The sequence below is a fragment of the Neomonachus schauinslandi genome, chromosome 11 (genome assembly GCF_002201575.2).
Source record: "Neomonachus schauinslandi chromosome 11, ASM220157v2, whole genome shotgun sequence".
NCBI classification, from domain to species: domain Eukaryota; kingdom Metazoa; phylum Chordata; class Mammalia; order Carnivora; family Phocidae; genus Neomonachus; species Neomonachus schauinslandi.
The window spans coordinates 4,409,136-4,427,000 of NC_058413.1; the positions used below are offsets into that span (position 1 = coordinate 4,409,136).

At 54.9% G+C, this 17,865-nt stretch overlaps 2 protein-coding genes across 2 annotated transcripts in view; one reads left to right on the plus strand and one right to left on the minus strand.

Moving 5' to 3' along the window:
- IGHMBP2 (immunoglobulin mu DNA binding protein 2) overlaps positions 1 to 444 on the minus strand; it is a 27,091-nt gene extending 26,647 nt beyond the window's left edge. Inside the window, exon 1 of the mRNA XM_021685591.1 lies at positions 301 to 444. Within this exon, the coding sequence (XP_021541266.1) occupies positions 301 to 386 (86 nt within the window). The 5' untranslated portion in view covers positions 387 to 444. The remainder of the gene's footprint in view (positions 1 to 300) is intronic.
- A 49-nt stretch (positions 445 to 493) lies between these two features.
- Positions 494 to 13,115, plus strand: MRPL21 (mitochondrial ribosomal protein L21). The gene is made up of 7 exons (XM_021685592.1): positions 494 to 623; positions 3,339 to 3,396; positions 5,781 to 5,866; positions 7,067 to 7,230; positions 9,594 to 9,646; positions 10,512 to 10,615; positions 13,004 to 13,115. Exons 1-7 carry the CDS (start codon positions 524 to 526, stop codon positions 13,072 to 13,074), a joined length of 636 nt encoding a protein of 211 aa, XP_021541267.1. The 5' UTR covers positions 494 to 523; the 3' UTR covers positions 13,075 to 13,115.
- Positions 13,116 to 17,865: the final 4,750 nt, after the last annotated feature.

A 17,865-nucleotide genomic window follows, 5' to 3' on the forward strand; every position in this document is an offset into this window, starting at 1 on the left:
CCCAGGCGGCCGCATCCTCGAGCCCTCCCACCGGCCCCGCACCGAAGAAGGGACAGGGCTGAGGACGCGCTGAGGGAAGAGGCAGGACCTAGGACTGAATGTTCGGGAGTGGGGGGCTCCAGGCCGAAAAGAAAAGGCTTCTTAAGGGCCCCACACCGGCACGGGCCGCCCGAGAGGCGACAGAGTCCCATCCCCAGCGGCGGCCGAGCACCCCAGGGCCGCTGGCGGGACTCGGGGGGCGGGAGGGCAAATCTCTGCCCGAGGCCGGCCGGGCTGGGGAACTGCCGACCGACGCCGTACCTGCGCTCCTCGACCTCCGCGTCTCTCTCGAGCTCCAGCAGGTCCAACTGCTTGGTCACGAAGCTCTCCACGGCCGCCGAGGCCATGGCCGCCGCCGGGCCCGGGCCCAGAGCCGCTGAGGTCCTGCTGCCGCGACAGGCGGAGTTCCCGGGCCGGAGCCTGTGCGTCGACGCACAAGGTTCGCGCCGAGGCCGTTTCCGCTTCCGGCCGAAGCTGCGGGAAGATGGCGGCGGCCGTGACAACCCGGGTCGTGACGGTCGCCTTCGGGGGGCTGGCGTCCGCGTGCAGCCGCAGCTGCCTGAGAGTGTCCGGGCCCGGAGCGGGTGAGACCCGGGTGGCGGGGTGAGAAGAGGGAGCGGGGCGAACGGGGCGCGCGGGTCCGTGTCTGCCTCGGTGCCTTCGGTGCTGACCGCTTTTTTCGGTGCGGTGAATGTAGTTCTCGCTTTGCAGTCGGGGAAACCCGGGTTCGGATCCTGGTTCCTTTAGTTCGCGGCTTCGCTACTGACATCAGCTCTTCAGCTCGCTACAGTGCCTGTGTTGCCTGGGGAGCAAACTGAGGCTCGGTTCAGACAACTTGGGTGACTTGCCCAGGGTCACACGCAGGGAAGTGGGTCGAGAGTGATTCCGACGGCTCGGTACGGCTCCCAGGCCTGTGCTCTACCGTCGCTCCCAGGCTTCGAGCCGCTCTTTAGAACCCTCGCTGTCCTCCTCTGGGAAGTGGTGGTGAACGTCCTTGCCAAATCTTAACCCATTCAGTAAAAGCAGTAGCCGTATTTTTATGAGGTTCAAAACAGTTATGTTCGCCAGAAACACTGTATTTTTGCCTGAAATGATTGGAGTGTGTTGTTTGTGTGTGGGAGTGTTTAAGTATGTTTTAAAATTAAGTCTAATTGTATATTTGACAGTATTAAAGAATCGTTCCCTTTTTAAGATGTGGTAACAGTGCCTATGTTATGTGTGTTTTTTAAGAATATTTATTTTTCATAGGCGTATACTGACATCTTTACTGATTAAACAATGTATCTGTGACTTACGTAAAAATAATCGCAAAGTTGGGCCAGAGGCAGTGTGAATCAAAAAACGTTGGTCGTGAGCTGTTAACTGTTGAGTCTGGGAACAGCTGCTCGGGGGCTCTGGGCTCACGGTTCTGTCCTCTTTACTTCCTGTGCTTGACGTTTTCCATTAGTAAAACTTGGATTTAAGTAGGGAGGGACGTTTTAACAAAAGCACTGGAAATTACTCCATTCTACCCACATAAAACCACCTCTGGAATGCTGTGTTCAATTCCAGACTCCCACTTTAAGAAACACAGATAACATGGAGTACAGAGAAGGCGACCAAAATGATAAGCGGATGGGACCTTGAAGAGTGAGAGAGGAAAACAGGATGGTAGACAGACCACAATCCTCAGAGAGCTAAAGGATGACCCTGTGGGAGAGGAGGGAGTGCATTTGTTCCTTCTGGGGTCCAGGGCTAAGGCAAGACCATAGCTGAGAGTTACAGGGAAGCAGATCAGGGGCAGAAACTTTCCAACTGAGCCTTTAACAGTGGGGTGGCTCCCAGGAGAGGTGCTGAGTCCCCCGTCAGGGCGTATTTCAACCAGGGCTTCATGTGCTGACTCAGCAGAGTGGACTTCATTCATTCACCCATTTATGGAGCATGTTTTTGCATCAGGAACTTATGGGGGAGGGGTGGAATACATCAGTAATAAATAATCCATGCTTTTAACGGAGCTAGCATTGTGTGAGATGGGGAAGAGAAGCAGGCATGGCGGGGATCTGGAACCTTCGTAGGTTTTGAGATGCCTGTTAGACTTGCAAGTGGTGATAGCAAATAGACAACTGGATGGTCACATCCAAGCTGCAGGTGTAAACCTGGGAGTCACCAGTGTAGACAGGATATTTAAATTCATTCCACTAGATGCAATTGGCAGAGGAATGATCATAGAGAAAGAAGAGATAAGGCCGAAGGTCTAAACCCCAGGCACAGCGAGGTAGTAGAGGACAAACCAGCCCAAGACACCAATAATTGGGAACACCTGCTAACAGGTAGCTATAAAAGGGTGAATTTTATGGAATGTCAATTATAGCTCAATTATAAAAAAAACATGCATCAGTAGATGCACGAAATAGTTGACAGAATTCCACATCCATTCATAACAAAAACTCTCAAAAAAATAGATACAGAGGAAACTTTTTTTTCATTTAGTAGGCTCCACACCCAACGTGGGGCTCGAGTTCACAACCCCGAGATCAAGGGCCGCATGCTCTACCAACTGAGCCAGCCAGGAGCCCCACAAAGGAAACTTCAGTAACAGGACATCTCCGGAGATAAATGAATAAATAAACCCTTGACAGTTACTGAGTTGCTGTCCTCTGCTTTTCGCTCTTAAACTCTGCATTTGATTACTGGGACCTTCGCTTGGTAGACGGTGATTGCCTTTGTCCCTTGGTGTATTAGTCATCTACTGCTGCACAACAAGTTACCCCAGAGCTTAGCAGCTTAAGATGACCAGTGTTTGTCATGCACAGCATTTACAGGAGCAGCTTAGCTGGGTGGTTCTGGCGCTCTTGTCAGCTGGGGCCGGGCTTTCTGTTTCCAAGCTCACCAGCTGTACCATGGGCAGAAGGCCTCCGTTCCAGTCTTTTATAACTTAATCTGAGAAGTACTGTGCCCTTCCCTCTACCACATGCCATTGGTCGCAGAAACCAGCTCCGTTGAGGAGGTGGGCTCCGCGGGCCGTCTCAAAAGCACAGAACAGCATCTGAACCCGTTGGGCACTTGGCGGTCAAGGATCGGATCAGTGGGTGAGCGGTTCTGGTTTTAGGCCCTTTTTGACGGCATGAGAACACATCTCGACACACACAAGCAATAACTATAAGCGATGTTGTTCTAGCTTTGTTGACCTTGGTTTTCCCGCAGGTGCATTGCGATCTGGGGCTCAAACTCGGGCACCAGTGGTAGTACTTGTGCATTTCGCTTTCTGAAGAGCAGTGGCATTTCTTGCTGGTAACGATCACTGTTTCTTGTTCCCTCAGCTTCCCTGGGGTCCGCTTCCCGAAGGTTCGGTTCACGGAGCACTTCAGTTCCACAAGGGTAATGTATCAAAACGTGGGTTTGGGTGACTCGTCATTTGTAGGACTGTCTTTCTAAAGTCAAACTGGCATATGCGTGGGTTTTCGAGAACATCTAAATTTTCTCTTAATTTTTTGATAGTATTTTTTTAAAACCCTTGACATAAACGTAGATGGAACATCAAGCGTCCAAAGATAAATGTGCTTCTAGGCCTTATGCAGCTGATTTTATTAAGGAAAGCTTGTGGCTCCTAATTAGAAACTTCTAACTGGGAAGAGGGAATCACAGGAGGGTTGGATCAGAATTTTTAGGAAGAACTTAAATATCATTTGGAAGAAAAAAATAAGTATCACTTGGAAGAGTTTATTTAGTATTAAAATACACTTACGGCAAAAAAACCTTTTTTTAAAAGATTTTGTTTATTTAAGGGGGGGCGAGAAAGAGAGGAGAATCTCAAGCAGACTCCTCACTGAGCGCAGAGTCTGAATGCGGGGCTCACTCATGACCCTGAGATCATGACCTGAGCCGAAATCAAGAGTTAGACACTTAACGGACTGAGCCACCCAGGCGCCCCAGGGGAAAAAAACCTTTAATGTAAACTATAGAAAGTAAATTGGACAAAATCACACCCGCTGGTAGGAATATCCAGGAGCAATAGAGGGTGGCAGTTAAGAATTAGGAAGCTCCTGGGTCCTATCCTGGCCCCGCCCCTTGCAGCCCGGGGTCCCTGAGCTTTGTTTCCTCTTCTGCAAGATGGAAGTGGTGTTAGGATCTCTGTCAGTGGAGTTGTGTGTGCATTCAGTAAATTTCTACATTTAAAGAGCTTAGGACAGCGCCTGGCATACAGGGAGTTGTCCAGAGTATCGGCTGCTCCTGCATCACAGACTCAGAAGTGGGGAGATTCAGGGGGGCTTTTATGTTGCTCAAAAGAGAAGTCAAAAACAGAATCAGGTTATAGAGAGAGATCCTAAGGGGGAATGTCAGTTACTTTGGCTTATTCTTTCTCTTGCCCATGGAGTGCCGGGTTTCCGGCATCTGTTGTTTTGCGGTCGGCAGCAGGGGATGGCCAGGCCCGGCGAGGAGGCCAGAGCTCCTACATCAGACCCCACTCCTCCTTGTCCATCAGAGGCCACTGCCTGGCCACAGAGCGGGAGCATGTTTCCGGGTGCTCTGAGAGGAGCACAGCGGTCGAGCTCAGTTTCATTTCCCTGGCCAGTTGACGCCACAGTGCCCCGAACCCCAGTGCGGAGAGCATTTGTTGTACGTGCCCGTGTTGAGCACCTGCTGGCTGCCAGTAGAAGCACAAGGGCCTGGGCCCAGTTGCAGAAGCAGCCGCTCTTCCCCGGTGAGCAGCCTTTTTTCCTCGCCGGAGCTCTGCTGCAGAAAGACTGAGGTCAGGAAAGGTTCCCTCTGTGGCAGCAAACAGCAACAAAAGCTTTAAAATGGTTCTGAATAATTGAATTCGATGTGGGCTCTCCTGAGTTCTCCCCTCTTCGTAGACCTCAGGAATTCGAGGCCAAACGAGATCAGCAAGTGGGAAAGACCCTGCCGCCTCCTGTTGCCCGTGGGCTCCCCTCCCTGCACAGCCGGCTCATTGGCTCCAGGCTGAGCGGGGGGCGGGGCAGATGCCTGGCTGCAGCACAGGACGGGCAGTGACGGCAGTGCCATGGCCCCTGAGCGCTGAGCGCGCCCCCACACTGCCCAGTCCTTCTGGGCACACCGTCCCTCCTGACCCTGCGCGACCCTGGAGGCAGGTGCTTTTTTTATTCCCATTTGCTCCATGAAAGAAACTGGAGCACATGGTCGTGAGATGCTTGCCACGGTCGTGTTACTCTGGTGGCAGAGGTGGGGTTCAGATCCAGGCCTGGCTCCTGTCTGGGCATGAAGGCCGAGCGGGCACCTACCTGGTAGGAGTTAGAGGTCGGGACAGACCGGCTTGGGGCAGAGCAGGGGAAGTGGTCCTATCATGGGAGCCCTGCTCGCAGAGCCCTGGAATGCCAGGATGAGGCACAAGAGCCTGGCGAGAGGCAGAGAACTTGCCTTTGGGTGGGGGGGGGGGGCAGCACTGCAGCCCACACCTCTGAGAGCCCGTGTGCCCCGAGGACGCTAAGAGGGGCCAGTCTCCTCGGGAGGTAGTTATTCCCAGGAGGGGCTCTTCTGGAATAAAATGGTTGGAATTCCTGTTTTGATTATTGAGTGATTAGTGGGTGTTTCTTGAAATACGCGGCCCACCTGAGAGGCTGCGCAGGAGCCCGTCCTTGGCCCCACCAGGGGGCAGGTCTGTACCCAAGACTCACGCATTGGCAGGGCAGTGACGGCCCCCCAGCCTGAGCACAGCCATTTCTTACAGACTCTGAACTGTCTGCCCACGGGCATGCCGCACACATGTAAACTGTGTTTTACAGATACGTTCCTAAAACATCTCTGAGTTCACCACCTTGGCCAGAAGCTGTCCTGCCAGACCCCGCTGAGGAGACCAGACACCATGCAGGTGACAGAGGCAGGAACTGGAGGGCGGTGGTCCCTCCTCCCCCCACCGAGGTGGTCCCCTGGCCACAGAACAGGATCTCATGTTTCCACGTGCCCTGAGACCCGGCACAGTGTGAATACTCAGGCTCATTTTTGCCACTTGACACAAAAATATAAACCCTCATTCGTTTCGCAAATGCTCCCAAGCACCCACCATGGTCAAGGCAGGCGGTGTAAGCGAGCGGGGGGGCCCTTGGTCCATCCCTGTCTCCCTGGTGTTGGTAGGAACGTGGGGGCAGGGAAAGATTTCTCCACAGTCAGAAGAACCGGGGGTGCCGGTGCTGTCCCGGGAGTCGCAGAAATTGTCGGGGTGTCGGGACACGAGGAGGGACAGTGTGGCCGGCCACCATTGCCATGAGCGAGTGTGGGATCCTATTTCCCTCACAAGGCTGGAGATGCAGGTCAGCGCGGGGCGCAAGATTAACAGCATTCTGCCCCTTCTCCAGCCGCGGCTCCAGCCTGACTCTGCTTCCGAGGCAGGAACTGTGTGCTCCTCTCCAAACCCCCAGCCCCAGGCCGGGCGGCTGGGTCAGGGCTCGTAGACGCTTATCAGACAGTGAACAGGGCAGGAGAGAGGGGACCATGAGCTGAGGTGAGGCCGTGGCAGCCCAGAGCTGTGTGCAAGCCCAGAGGCTTGCAAGTAGTTCTAGCACCAGGGGGTGTAATTCTAGCTTTTCCTGGTTTGCAGAAAGGCCTCTCCTCTCGCTTTGCCAGTCCTCTGGCTTTTTCTCAGTAAAGACTGGGAATCCCACAGGGTGAAGGTCTTTCCACCCCAGAGTCAGAGAGATGGAGCCAGGCACGCGGAGTGCTCAGGCCAGAGAATCACGGGTGGCCATGGGGCATTCCATGAGGTCTGGGGGACGCATGTCTCTAGAAGCCCCCCTCGCAGACGAGCCCGTGCTCCTGGGAATGGCAGGCCGAGCGCTGGCCGTGGGGAGGGGCGCGGCCTTCAGCAGCAGGTGACCTCACCAGGGGTGCCATCTGTCACATCACCTGATGTCCCTGCTGCGGCTGGAGCTTCCTGTCCTGCTGAGGGAGAGCAGGGCGCACACAGCCTCGTATCACTGTTGCTGCGGGCCTGGGCCGTGTGGGGCGGCGCGGCTGCCATGCCCGGTGTGAGCAGCGGACTGGCCCGCCGCCTGTTCTGTTTTCTGCCCCGCAGAGGTCGTGGGGAGGGTGAACGAGCTGATTGCCACAGGCCGGTACGGCCGACTCTTCGCTGTGGTGCACTTCGCCAGCCACCAGTGGAAGGTGACCTCTGAGGATCTGATTTTAATTGACAACGAATTAGACGTTGGGTGTGGAGAGAGGATACGGCTGGAGAAGGTGAGACTGGCCGTGCCTGTGCACCTGGGGGCGCAGCCACCAAACATGCCCTCCTGCCCCCGGGTTCATCCCTGGGGAGGCTTTCTTGGGTCGGTGGGCGAAGGCAAGCGGAGCCGAGGATCGGGGAGCGCAGGTGTCCCCCCGGGTGTGGCGGCCCCGCCAGCTGCCCCCTCCCTCAGGAGACTTCCTCGGAGCTGCTTATGTGTGCTGAGTGGTCTCACGTCTCAGGAACGTTCTCCCGTAGAAAGGAATGAACACCCCAGTTACAGGCGGAGGGCTTTCCGCGTATTTACAGAGAGAGGGTTTCGGCGGGAGCGCTGCTCTAGCCTTGGCTTTGCTGGCTGCTTTCAAACAGAGAGGCTGGTCTTAGAGGCGTCTCCCTGGGGCTGACATGCTTACCCGCCATCCTGCACTGCTCAGCTACGTATTTGGCCTTGCGTGTCTACCCATCACTTATGATTCTGTTGGCTGTTGTGGGCGGCCTTCTTTGTTTTTTTCTTACTCTGTTTATAAAAGTATATAAAATCTAAGTTTTCAGGGGCGCCTGGGTGGCGCGGTCAGTTGAGCGTCCACCTCTTGGTTTCGGCTCAGGTCATGGTCTCAGGGTCGTGGCATCGAGCCCCGCCTCAGGCTCCGAGCTTGACGCAGGGTCTGCTTGGGACTCTCTCTCCCTCTCCCTTCATGCACTCGCTCGAGCGTGCGCTCTCTCTCTCTCTCTCTCTCTCTCTCAAATAAATAAATCCTAAAATGTATGTCTGTATACATGTAAATTTTCTATAATAGTTTTCTATATTCCTCCTTCCTTTGTGATTGCAGAGTTTACACCAAGGGGAGCATTAAACTCTGTTTCTAAGACGTATTCTCACAGCCTGTGGTCTAAGCTCAGAGCTGAGCTAATCAACCGTATCGCCATCAGCAGCCAGCCGTGCTCGCTTCTTAATGACACGGGGGCTCTGTCGCGAGCCCCTGAGCAAGGGCACGTTTGCTCCATAATGTCTGAGATAAGTAGGAGGCTTTAGGAGTGTATCTGAGAAGATTTCTAAAAGACTTTTTTTTTTTAAGTTTATTTGCTTTTTTTAGTAATCCCTACACCCAATGTGGGGCTCGAACTCACGACCCCAAGATCAAGAGTCACGCGTTTGCGTTCCACCAACTGAGCCAGCAGGCGCCCCCTAAAAAGACATTGTTTGGAAACATTTCACATTAACGAAAATATTATAGAAAGCACCACCTAATGCAGATTGGTTTTCCTCACTTAGGAAATTCAGTAGCAGAGAAAGTGTCAACCTGAAAGTAACTGTAGGATAGCATTTTGATTATTTGTCATCATCAAACATACAGAGTCCATTGATGTTGTTATAAAATACACTTTGTCTTTAAATATTTAAGTTTTATACAATCGGGTATTTTTTTTTTTAAGATTTTATTTTTTATTTGAGAGAGAGAGCACGAGAGGGGGGAGGGTCAGAGGGAGGATCAGACTCCCCGCTGAGCAGGGAGACTGATGCGGGGCTCAGTCTCAGGACCCTGAGATCATGACCTGAGCCGAAGGCAGACACCTAACCGACTGAGCCAGCCAGGCATCCCTGGTCAGGTATTTTTCTTATCAGTAAAACTTAAGATGGTCTTCAACATCTACTAAAAATACCACTGCCCTTGCAATGCAAAGATGTCTTCATTTGAGGCCACGCTTGGCCACGCTGAGGACGGTTTCTGGAATGTCCACATGGAATTTCCTAGGCTTTAAAAAAACACACTTGAGGGCGCCTGGGTGGCTCAGTCGTTAAGCGTCTGCCTTCGGCTCCGGTCATGACCCAGGGTCCTGGGATCGAGCCCCACATTGGGCTCCCTGCTCAGCGGGAAGCCTGCTTCTCCCTCGCCCACGCCCCCTGCTGTGTTCCCTCTCTTGCTATCTCTCTCTCTCTAGCAAATAAATAAATAAAATCTTTAAAAAAAAAAACAAAAAAAAAACCACACTTGAACCTATATCTTAGCGGGATTAGCAGTTATGAACTGCCTCAAAAGACACCACAGTGTGATTTTTTTCCCTGTATATGTTATAACTTTTGATAAAAAGTTAAAAAAAAAAAAGCCACCGTTGTTTGCACAGGACAGTTGCCACTGTTCTCTGGATGCGCCATCACTGCGCCAAGTACTCAGGGACAGTGGTCCTGGCTCTGCTGTTGGGCCCGCACAGGAGGAACCCCAGGAGCTGCGGCACAGTAGCCCGGGGCCGGCCTGCATCCCCACCGGTTCGAACCCCAGGAACGGCTAGGAAGGTGGCCGGTACCTTCCTCGTGCTCCAGAGTCTGCGCCGCTGACTGTCCCATCACTTGTTGGTAACGCGTCTGTTCCGTTCGCAGGTCCTGCTGGTTGGAGCTGACAACTTCACATTACTTGGCAAGCCGCTCCTTGGGTAAGGCGCTCGCTCACACTGGGCTTTGTCTAGGACCCACGCGGGCTGCATGGGAGGCCAGGCAGAGGACACCTGGGCCAAACCAGTATTAGTAATAATTCTGTTACTAATTATTACAGTGGAGGCTTGTAAGATTTGTTGACAGACTACCCTGTTCTTTTTTTCTGTTTTTAAGTAAACACCACCCCCACATGGGGCTTGAACTCACAACCCCAAGATCAAGAGTTATATGCTCTTCGAACTGAGACAGCCAGCTGCCCCTGTGCTGTTCTTTTTTATTATTAAATTACAGTTCACATACAATATCATATCCATCCTCTGTACTTTACCAAGTGCAGACCTCCATAGGCCTAGTTACCCTCTGTCACCTCCCAAAGTGATTACAGTCTTATCGACCAGACTCCCTGTGCGAAGTCACTTCATAACTAGAAGTTCACACCCCTTGATCCCCGTCCCCCCAGCCTTCTCCCCTTCCTTCTACACTGTTCTTGATCATGCTTGTTGGTGGTTTTCAAAATATCTGCAGGGAGGGGCGCCTGGGTGGCTCAGTCATTAAGCGTCTGCCTTCAGCTCAGGTCATGGTCCCAGGGTCCTGGGATCGAGCCCCGCATCGGGCTCCCTGCTCAGCAGGAAGCCTGATTCTCCCTCTCCCACTCCCCCTACTTGTGTTCCCTCTCTCGCTGTGCTCACTCTGTCAAATAAATAAAATCTTTAAAAAATATATATATATATCTGCAGGGAGGACATACTACTTTTATAATCAGCAAAAAAGAAAGTAAAACTTTGTTTAGAAATTCTTAACATAAAGCATTAGTAAGATCGAAAAATAAGAAGGTATATCATTGATTATCTTTCTCCCTTCTAGAAAAGATCTCGTTCGGGTAGAAGCCACAGTCATTGAAAAGACAGAATCATGGCCAAAAATCAATATGAGATTTCAGAAAAGGAAAAACTACAAGAGGAAAAAAGGTAAGTTAGAGAAAGTGTGGCAGGCGCCATGTCCCCGCCCTGCTTCATCCACTGGTCCTGCGGCTGCTGGGGGCCTGGGGCCGCTAGGGTGCAGCGGCCACAGACACCTGGGAGAGAGCTCTGCTCCGGTCCCCTGGGTCTGATGGGGAGGGGCAGATGGAGATCACTCTTAACCAGGCCAAGGGTGCGGAGGGAGAGGGCCCCGGGAGCCTCCGGTGCTGCCCCCGGGCTGCGGCTCAGCCGGTCGCTGCGGCAAGGCAGACATTCGCCTTCACTGCAAGCCGACACAGCGTGCCCCAGTAGACACGGAGGGGGACACCAGAGGCGGCTCTCATGTCCTGCACAAAGACTGGACAAAGAAAGGGACGTGGTGTGGGGTCCTCTCAGCAGAACGTCGCTCAGCAGCACATGCTAAATGAACTGCCCCTCTACACGGGAACGGGAACGAATCTTCGATTCTAGTGGGGCCTGAGCAACACCCGACCTTGTGCCTCTGGGTACATATATCCGTCCGCACACATTTACACGCATGCGTGTGTGATGGAACATGGGAAGGGGAGGAGAGGGAGCCCGTCTGCAAAGTCTCCAGGGGAGCAGGGAGGCTGGAGGATCAGGGGGCTGTTGGTTGATAGAGAAGGCCAAAAATCAATATGAGATTTCAAAGGGGGGAGCCAGGGGTGCCTGAGGGGGGGCGGGATGAGGAGTGTGGGCTTCGGCGTGCCGGCGATGGGATGCCTCAGACAGGAGGGCCCTCCTCCCAGCTCGGTCAGGGTGAAGGGCCAGGCAGCAGTGTGGCTTGGTGATGAAGTGAGCGTCCATCTGCTGGCCTCGCTGCTGGGCAGGAAGTCCAGGGGTCTGCTGGGGACCGCGCGGGGGTCGGTTTGCAGGTGGGAAGGGGTGGAGGTGGGGTCAGGAGTCAGAGAGGCGAAGAAACAAAGCCTGCCATGGACGAGAGGGAGCTGCATGACGTGGTTCTGGAGGCAAGGTGGGCGCGGACCAGGGGCAGCGACCACCTGAGCCGCATGGGGAGGGGGTGGCCCCGGCGTGGTCTCAGGAGACCCGGAGTGGAGCTGCAGGAGCAGCAGTGAGTCTGAGGGGCGACTTCACAGCAGAGGCCTCACCCGTGGGTGCCCCCGTGGGGGCTCATGACCCGTGCGTGAGGGAGCAGAGGGGCCCTGGGGTGGGCTCAGCAGCCAGTTAGCAGGAAGAGGAAAAGAAGCTTCGTTCGGTGGCGTTTTGGTGCCCGCTGCAGGGGTGTCACAGAAGTGTGTGGTGCGAGGAGTCGGGAAGGTGAGGGCATTTCCTGGGTAAGGGCAGGAGCCCCGGGTTTCCCTGACCAACCTCCTGGGGTAGGGGCGGGCTCCGCACATCCAGGATGGAGGGCCTCGGGGCACATGGGGTCACAGGAGGCCCCCATCAACTATCACTGCCCACTTTCTGCCCTTCCACCATGGAGGGGCGCCTAGCCCAGGCCTGGCCTGCGCTCTCTCCACTCTTCTTGTCCCCCACATGTTACCCTTCTTTGTTCTAATCCTCGGCCCCCCACCTCTGCCCGGGTAATCCACGAGCAGGAACAGGACCGTCCCTGCAGGAGCCTCCCTTGGAAGTCACCTTGTGGGGGCTCCTCAAGGCTGGGACCCGCAGGCTGGGGCATCCTGTCTTGGGAAACATGTAGCACGCACAGTCCCTGGTCACCACCGTAACTGCTACCCTGAACTGCCAGTGGCGCCGAGTTATTAAAATACCCCAACACAGGGCGCCTGGGTGGCTCAGTCGTTAAGCGTCTGCCTTCGGCTCAGGTCATGGTCCCGGGGTCCTGGGATCGAGCCCCGCATCGGGCTCTCTGCTCAGCAGGAAGCCTGCTTCTCCCTCTCCCACTCCCCCTGCTTGTGTTCCCTCTCTCACTGTGTCTCTCTGTCAAATAAATAAATAAAATCTTCAAAAAAAATAAATATAAAATAAAATAAAATACTCCGACCCAGTAGGCTGGCTTTCCCTCAGGTCAGGTCCGTAGGAGCCTCTCTGCCACCCTGTGCCACCTCCAGGCAGCCTCGGGTTCGGCCATTCGGGGCCGTCCAGCCCCAAGCAGCCCACAGGTCTCACGGCACACGGGGGGGAAGAAGGGCCAGGCCAGGCCGCTCCTGACCTCCGGGCCCCCGGGAGTTACAGCTGCTGCTGCTTCTGCCGGGGCTCACAGAGCGCGAGGGGGAGGCAGGCAGCGCCCCCAGGAAGCCCTCATGGTATGGGGCCGGCAGGGCCCTCCACCTGGGGAGGGCTGGTGCCAGGCCGACTCCCCGTGGAAAGAGCAGGTCGTCCGGTGACAGGGTCTCACCGTAGCCCGCAAACATCAGATGTGGCCAAGCCGTGACCCTGTTCTCTCTCTTCCAGTTATTGTGAACCCACAGACCGTCCTCCGGGTAAACACCATCGAGATCGCTCCACGTTTGTGCTCATTGTGAAGCTCATGTTTACAGAATATAAAAATAAACTGTTTTCTGGAGGCCGTGTTTCTGAGTTATGATATAAAAAGCTTTGCATTCCCGTGGCAGATTGTTCTAACTTGAGCACCATGTCTGTGAGCTTAGTTTTGTCAGCAAAAGCCTCCCTGAGCCAGAGAAGCCTGGAATTTGGGAAGAATGACAAGCACGGCCGTCCCAAGCTGCAGACTGGAGGCTTGTTGAGGAGATAAGGTTGTGTTCTTGGCTGCCCTCCACCCCACCGAAGGCGGCAGGGCCCAAGGGCATGGTGTGGGGGCGCAGCTGGGACCCGGGAGCTAACGCCAAGAGAGACACGATCTGGATTCTGCTTCTGGCAAGGTGGACAAAGCCTGAGCAAACCCCATCTCTTGAGTGTACCTGTTGCTAGTGATTTGCTCTTTTAAGGAGCTGGGATTCAAACCAGTCTGGGCCCAGAGTCCTTACTCTTGTCCTTTGCTCTTGGTCCAGCAAGGAAGGAGGGTCGCGGTGCAGGGGCTGGTGCTGTGACCACGGGCAGCACAGGCAGGACGGGGAAGGATGGGCAGCGGGGGGGCAGCGGGGGTGGAGAGCCGGGGCTGCATGATGTTCGGGGAACTGGGTGTGAAGGGACAGTAGCAGAGACAGCAGAGGCATTGTGGAGTGGATCCTAGAGGCAGCCACCTGTCCCGGGAGGCTTTGGGGCTGCCCAGATCTGTGTGGGGTCAGTCAGGCAAGGAGGGACAACAGGTCCTGAGCCCTGAGGTCAGGGAACGGGGGAGCGGGTTGGGGACGAGGGGCTCTCTGACTGCAAGGCCCTCCGAGCTGTGTCATTCCCAGAGGTAGGGCCTTCCTCCCAGAGAGTAGTTAGGGCTTCTGAGCCGCACAGTAAAACCTGTGGAACCGTAGTGCATGCTTTCTTCTGCAGGAGTCCTTGGAGAGTCGCGTGGGGTGTCGTGGGGTCGGCCCTGCCTTGTGGAAATGAAGACAGTAGAGCGGGCGGCCCCTGGAGACACTCCCCCTGCAATGCCCTCCGTGGACGGCAGGGGGCGCAGTCCCACAGGACGAGGACACCGGAGTGGGCTGTGACGCGGGGGTGTGAGGGGTGGTGGGACCCAGCCTGGGAACATGGAGTGCTCTCCCCTAAGGCCACACCACGAACTTCTGCGGACATCCCTCATGCTGACAGGAATCACCTTCCATGTTCTCTGCCTTTGGCACATCCATATGCTGGAAACATCCAGTAGGTTCTGGAAAGCCTGCTCAGGCCAGCAGTACAGCTCTGGGCCGTGAGGTGGTTCTGGAGCCACAGACGTGGGTGTGAACCCCAGACCCGTGCACCCTGGGCCTCGACTGCCTCCCCTGTCAAATGGGGGAGATCCCAGTACCCGCTTCCCTAGACCGCCGTGAGGACTCCGGTGATGTGCTGGGTCACTATTCACCATGCATATTACCCATAAAGAGGCAGAACCTCTGCTCTGGGGAACTGGGTGATGTGCCTTCAGGGTTGAGCTCGTGAACGTTTACTGCTTTTAAAAAATGGACTAGGCTTGGGGCACCTGGGTGGCTTAGTTAAGCATCCGGACTCTTGATTTTGGCTCAGGTCATGATCTCAGGGTCATGGATTTGAGCCCCATGTTGGGCTCCACGCTCACTGGGGAGTCTGCTTGTTCCTCGCCCTCTGTTCCCCTGACTCCTGTGCTCGCTCGCTCGCTCTGTCGCACGTGCACGCTCTCTCAAATAGTCTTTTTTTCATTCTTTTTTTTTTTATTAAAGATTTGATTCGTTTGAGACACAGAGATACAGAGAGAGAGAGAGCATGAGCAGGAGAGAGACGGAGAGGGAAGCAGGCTCCCCGCCAAGCCAGGAGCCCGACGTGGAGCTCGATCTCAGGACTCTAGGATCATGACCTGAGCCGAAGGCAGACGCTTAATCATCTGAGCCACCCAGGTGCCCCTCAAATAAAGTCTTTAAAAAAGAAACCTGGACTAGGCTTTTTCACAATAGCCAAAATGCAGAAAGAACTCAATGTCAGCAGGTGGGTGGAGAAACGTAGGTGGCCCTTTGTTCAGTGGGATGTTGTTCAGCCTCGAAGATGATGAAACCCTGAGCGGCCTCCGCCTGAATGAACCTTGAGCACGTGACCCTGAGTGAAAGAAGTCGGTTGCAAAAGGACACGTATTGTGTGATTGCACTTGTGTGAAATACCTAGAATTTGCAAATCCACAGAGAAAGTAGGAGAGAGGTCCCTAGGGGAGGCAAGCACTGGGGAAGAGGTAGCTATTGCTTGATGTTTGAGGTCATGGAAAAGTGTGCATGTAGATGGGGGTGATGGTAGCACAACATTGGGAATATCATTAATGCCACTGGGTTGTCACTTAAAAATGGTTAGGATGAGGGGTGCCCGGGTGGCTCAGTCAGTTGAGTGGCCGACTCTTGGTTTCGGCTCAGGTCGTGATCTCAGGGTTGTGGGATCGAGTCCCATGTCGGGCTTCATGCTCAGCACACAGAGTCTGCTTGAGATTCTCTCTCTCCCTCTCCCTCTTTCCCTCCCTCTCCCCACCTCCTCTCTTTCTCTCTCTCTCCCAAAAAAATGGTTAAGATAGTAAATTCTATGTGAGGTCGATTATACCACAATAAAAAAAAGGAGGGGGGAACTGGATTAGGTTAATGACATCACTTGACTTAAAAAAGAAAAATGACCCACATCTGTATTTTTGCAGAGTATGAACGTCGGCTCTTCCCGGCACAGCTGCGCTGTTCTGGCAGCAGATGGCGGACACGCGGCCCAGGCTTGGCAGGACGCTCTGGCCTGCACCCCTGCTTTGTCCACATCCCGCTGCCTCCCACCTCACCCAGGCCAGCTTCCTGTCCTCTTTTCCACAGGGACACCTTGCCGTTCCAGTAATAGCGTGGACTTCACCCAGGGCCTCCAAGCCCCTGCCTGCCTCACCTCCTGTTAACCCAGCCCCCCTGCACAGCGGCACCCACCTTGGCCTGGCCCTCTCTGAGCACTGCCCCTCGACCTGGCGCCCCAGGGTGCCCCCCTGGCCTGCAGAGCTCGCTCACCCTCTCCAGGCCACTGCGAGACCTCCCGGCTGATCCCAGCAGGTCCCGGGAGCGCAGGGGGTGGGGTGTTAGGCATTGTAAGGACAGCATGGCAAATGGACCGTGGGAGGCAGGCCAGCCCAGGGGTTAGGCACAAGGGCTAGCAGTCCCCTCCATCACTGACCCGCATGCCTGGCTGCTATGGATCTGAGTCGCCAGCTCGGATGGGGCTGCCGGGCCATCCCATGTCAGGAGGACCCTTCCCCGGGTCACTGTCTGCTCCCTGCCTTCTTCCTGGGGTCAGCACACGCGTATTTATTTGTCCCAGGTTTCTGGCTGGGCTCCCTCCCTCACTGGACGGCCAGCCCCAAGACGAGGGTGAAATTCTGTTCGGCTCACTAGCGAGGCTGATGACCTGGGGGTTTTGTGGAAGACATCGAGTCCAGTGTCTACCGGAAGCAGGGTCAGACAAAGCTCTAGGAGCATTAAAGATGTAAATTGTACAGGTGGGACTCAGCGATGGAGGGCTGCTCCCTCCGTTTGCATGTGGCTCCCGGGAGCCCCCAGGAAGTGTGGCTGCCACACTGACCTTTCCTCCCGACGTCGCCACACCCCGGGCCGAGGGCCACTTCCGCGGAGGGACACATCGTCACCTGGCTCTAGGAGAGAATTGCCCCACCTGGAAGGGTGGGTGCACTTTGACCCGCTTCCTGTGCTGCAACACTGCGGGGACTGGAGACGCCTAATGTCCCCTAAACGCGCCGCCTGGGTTTCTTCTCTCTTTGCTCCCGCGGAAGGCGGCCGGGAGACGCGGCGCCCCCTTCTCCGCCCACCCGAGGGTTCGAGGCTCCATGTGCGGGACAGAATGGCGAGGTGGGGGTCTTGCCCTGCCCCCCGGGCCCCTAACCAAACTTCAGGGCCAGCAGAGCCTACCAGATTGTCTCTGGGAGTGATCTCGGAGGGACAGAGCACGTCATCAAGGATCATTTTATTTTATTTTATTTTTAATTAACATATAATGTATTACTGGTTTCAGAGGTGGAGGTCAGTGATTCATCAGTCTTATATCACACCCAGTGCTCATGACATCACATGTCCTCTCTCATGCCCTTCACCCAGTGACCCCAGCCCCCCACGCCCCGCCCCTCCAGCAGCCCTCAGTGTGCTTCCTATGATTAAGAGTCTCTTATGGTTTGTCTCCCTCCCAGTTTCATCTTGTTTTATTTTTCCTCTTTTCCCCCATGATCGTACTCAGTTTTGTTTCTTAAATTCCGCATATGAGTGAGATCATATGATAACTGTCTTTTCGAGGGGGTTCCTGAGTCGTTCAGAGCAGAGAGCCTGTCGGCCGGAGAAGTCGGCCTCCGAGCCCCGAGTGAGCTCAGGAGACTCCTCAGTGTCCTGTCTGTGACAGGGGGATAGGCACGGTGCCCGCCTGGCCTCGCGCCAGTGCCTGTGCAGGGGGGAAACATCGTCACTGTCACGGCGGTGGCTAATTGCGGGTGCACACGGTGCGCCCAGTGTTGGGCCTTCCAGAAAAGTTCTCCCGGGATGCTGCAGTGCACGCAAATGGGAGCTCCTGACGTGCCTGCCCCTTCGAGGGAAGACTCTACGGAATTGTCGAGCCCAGACTTTGAGAAGAAACTGGCATTTCCACTAGTAAGGAATGTTTTCCTTGAGAAAACCTTCTAAGTCTCTGAAGGCACCAAAGGGAACCTGTTCTCTTGAACAGCCTGAGGCTGAACCTGG